The sequence below is a fragment of the Callithrix jacchus genome, chromosome 10 (assembly GCF_049354715.1).
Source record: "Callithrix jacchus isolate 240 chromosome 10, calJac240_pri, whole genome shotgun sequence".
Classification (NCBI taxonomy): domain Eukaryota; kingdom Metazoa; phylum Chordata; class Mammalia; order Primates; family Cebidae; genus Callithrix; species Callithrix jacchus.
The window spans coordinates 117,977,118-117,984,161 of NC_133511.1; the positions used below are offsets into that span (position 1 = coordinate 117,977,118).

General features: G+C 54.0%; 1 protein-coding gene across 1 annotated transcript in view; it reads right to left on the reverse strand.

Moving 5' to 3' along the window:
* SLC15A3 (solute carrier family 15 member 3) overlaps positions 1-6,221 on the reverse strand; it is a 15,813-nt gene extending 9,592 nt beyond the window's left edge. Inside the window, exons 1-2 of the mRNA XM_002755385.6 lie at positions 5,116-6,221; positions 1,234-1,523 (exon numbers count right to left, since the gene is read on the reverse strand). Of these exons, the coding sequence (XP_002755431.3) occupies positions 1,234-1,523; positions 5,116-5,676 (851 nt within the window). The 5' untranslated portion in view covers positions 5,677-6,221. The remainder of the gene's footprint in view (positions 1-1,233; positions 1,524-5,115) is intronic.
* Positions 6,222-7,044: the final 823 nt, after the last annotated feature.

The window sequence follows — 7,044 nt, forward strand, 5'->3', positions numbered from 1 at the left end:
CCCAGCCTGTAGGAAAGCAATTTCTTCACCTTTTTCATCTAGATCCTGTTGACAGGAGCCGTAACTAGCTGCAAGGTCTGGAGGCAGATTTGCTTCCCATAAACAGACACTTAATTTAGGAAGGTGAGGGGCAAAAGGAAGTCATTCAGATCTTTCCTCCCTTGGATATCAGCCAATGCGGGAGCAAGTCTGGCCGAGTTCCTAAGACTCTGTGATAGGTAGTAACAGGGTAATGTGCAATTATTCATATTGCATCCCAACGACCTTCACCAGAACCATCATCCCCATCATCCCCTCCTTTAATGTCACTGTCCTCCCCATTGCCAATGTCTGTGCCTTTAATGTAGACACTAATGCCATCATCCTCATCCTTATTACCATCAGCACTGTTGAGACGATGATCAGCCTCACAGTTTTTCTTTTATTTCTGCTCTGTCACCCAGGCTGGAGTGTAGTGACACCATCATAGCTCACTCCAGCCTCAACCTCCTGGACTCGATTGATCCTTCTATGTCAGCCTCCCGAGTAGCTGGGACCACAGGCACATGCCACCACACCCCATTAATTTTTGTTTTTTGAGATGGTGTTTTGCTCTTATTGCCCAGGCTGAAGTGCGATGGCATGATCTCAGATCACCACAACCTCTGCCTCCTAGGTTCAAGTGATTCTCCTGACTCAGCTTCCTGAATAGCTGGGTTTATAGGCATGTGCCACCATGTCCGACTAATTTTGTATTTTTAGTAGAGATGTAGTTTCTCCATGTTGGTCAGGCTGGTTGAACTCCTGACTTCAGATCCTCCTGCCCCAGCCTCCCAAAGTGCTGGGATTACAGGTGTGAGCCACTGCGTCCAACTAATTTTTGTATTTTTTTTTGTTGTTGTAGAAACGGGGTTTCGCTATGTTGCCCAGGCTGGTCTCAAACTCCTGGAATCAAGGCAGCCACCAGCCTTGGCTTTCCAAAATGCTGGAATTAGAGGCATAGCCGCTGCGCCCAGCCCCATCTACATACATTCTATATGTGGATGGCCTCCAATAATACCACCACCGCCACCACAACCTTGACCTTCATTCTCAGTCACAGAGGGCAGCTCTAGCCCACTGGGGAGCAGATCATCATATAAACCTATCACTGCAGCTGAAACAGAACGTCTGGCACCTGGGCCAGGCCTCCCCAGGAGCAGTCCAGCACTTCTCCAGGCTTGGAGGCTCGCTGCACCCAGAGCCCCTCCTTACCTGGCCAAATGTCGTTGCCACAGCCAGGGACAGCAGTTTTGGAGAGCGAGCTTAAGCATGGAGGACACTTGGCTGCCCATGGGGGGCTTGGTGATGAAGATGGGGGTGGCAAAGAGGAAGATGAAAAATGCCAGGCCCACACAGCCCACGGGGATGCTGTAGCCCAGCAGGAAACTGATGTTCTGCTGAATAAAAGCCACCACCAGCAGCGACAGCACAGCACCCAGGTTGATGCTCCAGTAAAACCAGTTGAAGAAGCGGCGGGTGGCGTCGCGGCCGAGATCCATCACCTGCCAGTCAGGAAGGGACGACTGTGAGGGCCCAAGGGGTCCGGGACACTCTCCGTACCCGTACCCCTCCCTCCTACAGAGACAATTCTTGGGTCAGTGAGTGGTGGGTGTTCTGACACTTTCCTAGTCTCTGATCAGTAAATAGATGCTGGATAAATATTTGCTGAATGAATGAATGAATGAATCCTTCTCTTGAGAGTCACTTGCTAAAGATCAGGACATTTGGCATAGCTGCTTTTGCATACCCATGACACACATCGCTTTTTTATTGTCACAGAGAAGCCCATATAACAGATGTCTCGGGTGCCACTTGTTCATTTCTGGTTGATTTATCCCTTTGTCTTTGACTGAGCAACCTACACTACTCATTACTTTTATCATCAGAAGAAAGAGCCAGTAAAGATCTCTGTTTTGTTGCACATTATTAAAAATGATGTACACACATTACTGAAAGAACAGGACTGTGAGTGAGGATTTCCTGCAGTTCGGAGAGGCAAGCAGAGAAGCCTACTGTGACCCATCCTTTCATCCAACTTTTGTCCCTCTGATATAAGGCAGAGATGGTCCAAGGCACAGCCCCAAGAGCGAGTTCCGGGCTGATGAAAAAAAACATTTTTTTCAGGCCTCCCAGCAAGGGCAGATGGGCTGAAAATCTTTACCCAGGATTTGGATCAATCAGCAACAGCCAGGCCCCAGGCCCCTTCTGGTCCGTTAGCTCCGGTCAGCTGCACTGGCTGCCCCCAAATCTCGCAGACCCAGGTGTCAGATCCTGACTCAGCAGGTCTGGGGCAGGACCTGGGCATCTGCATTTACAAAAGCAGTGAGGACTGGGGGCCGTTTTAATGGAGAGAATAAATGCTTCTCTACATTGCTAAACCAGCCACCCTTTCGATACCCCTGCAAATCTCAGGATTCATTACTGCCTTCCACCTAGAGATTTTTAGCTCCACTAGCTAAGGAGATTTTGTCATACTTTACTTTCTGTAGTTGCATTGGGGAAAAGATAAGTTTTTTTCTTCCCTTTTCAAATGTAAAATCATAGTCTACACAGACGCACTTAAAACTGCATTCCATTGGAGATTCTGAAGGGTCCTTCTGGCAATGGGGCGGGAAGGGCATGCCAGCTCGCTGATAATTCTTGCTGTAGACTTTCAAGCAGAAAAACTAAATAGGTCCCATTAGAAGCAGCCACTTGAATTTATTAATTGGAAGTAAATGAATATGACTATTGTAACTAAGGGGGAAGACCAGGCAGCCCATTCAGGATATAAATGAGCTCTTTTAGGAACGAGCAGACACTTTGTGGAGAGTGATGGATGATGGTCTTTCTGAAACCAGCAAGTGTGTGAAACATGCAGCTCCTGGAGTATAGCTGTTGCCAGATGGTACCAGTCCCACCCGCCCCCACATCCCCCATCTGACTGCCCCCCTGAATCCTGCAGCAGCTTCCTCCCTGTTGTGAAACATCCACTCTTGTTAACCCATACGCTGTCTACACTGCAGCCAGAGCCATTTTTGAAGAACTCACATCCAGTGATGTCCATTCCTGCCTCATACCATTTCGGTGCTTCCGCACTGTCCTGGGGTCAGGTCCTGACTTCACCAGGCAGCCTTGCAGCCTGCCCCTGCTCCACCCAAAGCTCCTGCCCAGCCAAAGGGAGAATGTACTGCTGCCACTGTTGGTGCCATGAGAGGCTCTGCTCAGTGGCCTGGCCTCCAGAAGACCAGTTTTGCCACAGGGGGCACTGGATGGGTGAGGCTCTCTGGAGGTCAGTAGGGTCAAGGACAGGTTAAGGGTACTGGATTGGGGGTGTTAGTGGCATATCAATGAAAGAATAGGATTAAGGGAAGAGATTCCCATTGACAAATATTGGGGGTCTCTAGGTCTGAAGAAACGTCAACAAGTAAGAAATGGCCAGGGTTGGCCGGGTGCAGTGGCTCATGCTTGTAATCCCAGCATTTTGGGAGGCTGAGACAGGTGGATCATCTGAGGCCAGAAGTTCAAGACCAGCCTGGCCAAGCAGTGAAGCCCCGTCTCTACTAAAAAAAATACAAAAATTAGCCAGGTGTGGTGGCAGGTGCTTGTAATCCCAAATGCTTGGGAGGCTGAGGTAGGGAGAATTGCTTGAACTTGGGAGGTGGAGTTTGCAGTGAGCTGAGATGGCACCACTGCACTCCAGCCAGGGCAACAGAGCAAGACTCCATCTCAAAAAAAAAAGAAGAAGAAAAAGACCAGGGCTGTTCCGGGGCACAAAGTCATCATCATCAAAGGATCCTAAACAAGCTGGACAAGTGACTCCTTGTCAAGGACACTGAAAACTGCTGGGTGCTGAATTGTGGGTTCCAATGGGATGAAATGATCCTCTTGAAAAATGTCCCTTTTATGAGTATAACATATGCAATCAAAGAACATTTAAAAAACTGAGACAATTAAGAGAAAAGTGCAATGTGTCCAGTGTCCTGACCGTACTACTGTGACGGTCTTTCTCGTTTCCTTTCGTGGACACCTCGTCTTTCCACGCGGCTGTGCTCCTATCTGTACGAGGACCTGTATCCTGCTTTTGCTCATTCACACCATATGTGGTCATTTTGATACTATTACACTTTAGTCGAAATGATTGCCTAGTATCCCACTGGGCACAGCTATCAAAATAGAGCCGTGTTGTTGGCATTTACTCATTTACTGAGCAGATATGTATTAAATTTCTTCTATATACCATGCTCTGTCCAAGGCGGAACAGAGGGAGGCTCAGAAGTTGAGCTATTTGCCCATGTGCCTCCAGCTAGTGAAGGGCAGAGCTGGCATCTGAGCAAGTTGGCCTGACAACCTCCAGCTCTGCTAGTGGGAAGAGGCTGGCTGGCTGCTGCCCTGCACTCACATCCCCATAACACACCGAGACGGGGCTCATGGTGGGACCCGGAGTCCAGCTGCCCTGACTCGGCTCCTCCACCTGCTCTCCAGGTTACCTTGGACAAGTTGATTAATGCCATGAAACCCCTCAGCGTCTTTCTCTGTAAAACGGGCATAATAATTCCTACCTCCTGGGTAGTGAAGAGGATTGAATGAGTTAAGCAGTGAAAGTGCTTAGCATAGGGACTACAAGCAGCTCAAAGAAGACCAACCAGCCTGGCACAGTGGCTCACCCCTGTAATCCCAGCGCTTTGGGAGGTGGAGGCGGGCGGATCGCCTGAGGTCAGGAGTTCAAGACCAACATGGTGACACCCATCTTAAAAAAAAAAAATACAAAAATTAGCCAAGCGTGGTGGCGGGCACCTGTAGTGGTAGCTACTCAGGAGGCAGAGGCGGGAGAATCGCTTGAACCCAGGGAGGCGGATGCTGCAGTGAGCTGAGATGGCACCATTCACTGCCGCCTGGGCGACAGAGGGAAACTCCGTCTCAAAAAAAAAAAAAACCGGCCATGGTTGTTCCCACTGCGGTTGCCATGTTCTGCAAGGGCTAGCACCCCTCTTTCTTCAGGAAACCAGGCGCAGGCAGGGGAAGTGGTGTGTGCCGGGTCACGCTGGGGGCCAGCCCTCCTTCCCTCCACACCCGCGGGAGTCGGCCGGGGCAGGCCTCCCGCCACCCACTCACCTGGTCGGCCCCGAAGGAGGTGAGGTTGCTCCGGACGGAGCTGGCGGCCAGGCCGAGGAGCAGCAGCCCCGCGTAGAGGACCGGCGCGCAGTAGAGGCTGGGTGAGGCGCGCGGGCAGCCGGGCGAGGGGCAGGCGGGCCCCAGCGGCGACGCGGGCATCTCTCCGCAGAAGGAGCTGCGGCCGTCGGGGAAGGCGGTGGCGGGCAGCAGGCCCGAGGCGGCCAGGTAGAGCAGCAGGCTGAGCGCCACCGCGCGGTAGCGGCCCAGGTACACGTCGGCCAGCCAGCCGCCCACGGGCGCCAGCAGGTAGGAGGCGCCCAGGAAGACCAGCGCGGCGCGCGACGCCTGCTCGCCGGTCCAGTTGAAGTTGGTGCTATTGAGGTAGAGCACGAGGTTGGCGGCGACGCCGAAGAAGGCGGCGCGCTCCAGCATCTCCACCAGCAGCACCGCGGCTCCCGCCGCCCGCCGCCACCGTCGAGGGCCCCGCCTGCCGCGAGGCAGCAGCGGCCGACGCTCCCGGGGCACGCGGGGCTGCTCCCCCAGGGCGCGCGGCGCGGGCATCCTGGCTCCGTGCTGGGCCCCCCGTGGCTCTCCTCTCCTCTCCCCCACCCAACAGGCTGGCCCTCCTCTCCCACCGCTTTGGCCGGCTCTCCTCTCCCACCGCTTTGGCCCACCCTCCTCTCCTGTCCCCTCTCCCTTTTTTGCCCTACCCTTCTAGTCCTTCTCTGCTCACTACCCGGGCTCTACCACTTCCTCCCTAATCCTCAACCCCCTCCCCTTCCCCCACCCCTAACCCTTCCTCTCCGTGCTCCCCCTCTGCTTCACACTGCCACCCTGACTGCTCCACCTCGAAGCCCCTCCGCCTCCTCTTTCCCCTTGGCCTCCCCGTCTGTTGCCCCTTCCTGTTGTCCCCTCTCCTTATGACACCTGGCCTGCCCTGGGGTGGGGTGGGGGCTCCCTCTACCCCAGCGACCCTGCTGCCCCTGCCGTCTTCTCGACCTCTCCCTGTCCCCCTCACCCCCACTGCCTCCACTCCCCTCCCAGGCCCCTCCAGCGCTCCCTCCAGGTTCAGCCTCTGTCCCTCTCTCTGCTTCTTGAGAAACTCTGGGCTCCCCCGGCTTCCCCTTTCACTGGCCCTATCTGCAGTCGCCGGCCTGCATCACATGGCGCAGTTGGGTGTTTAGGAGAAGTGAAAGCCTGGGTCACAGAGCTCCTGCCCGGTCAGCTTTCTAAAAACCTCCCTCCTCCTCTACCTCTGCCTGTTACTCCAAACCCCCTCTGCCGGCCTCCCTAGAGCCAGGAGGAATTTTTTCTTTCAGTTTCACTTCTCGCCAGGATCCCGCTGTCCCTTCATCCTCTATCAATCAAACTCCAAGGCGCCATGGGTAAAAAGAAGTGGAAAGGCTGCCTGCATCATTTGGACGCGCTCAGCCACTTCACAGATGCAGAGACGGAGACCCAGTGCGGGTGAGGGCAGGAAGGTGGGGGAAGATTGGTTCCTGGTAACCGAATTAGGGGTCAAGCCCTGCCCAGGCTCCTGAGTGACAGGGAAATTCACTATGCAATTCGGATTGCGCAGAGGCTGCTGTGAGGAAGGAAGTGGGGCACTTTCAGCAAGCCTGCGGGCTATATAGAGGACCACAAATGAGTCGGGATTGAGAGGGACACCGACCTCAGGCTAAATCAGAGTCAGCCTTAGCACTCGTACAAGCCAGCCTCACCCTGACCTAGAAGGCCAGGGGGATCTGGCCTCTGCCCTCCTCTGACCTCATCTCAGCCCCACTTCACTGGAGTCCAGCCAGCCGACCTTCCAGGTTCCCCTCCCATGCTAAGCTCCGTTCTGCCTCAGAGCCTTTCTCTTTGCTGACCCCTCTGCCAGAACTGCTCTCCCTCTAAATCCTTGCATGGTTGGCTGCTTCTCTTTATGGA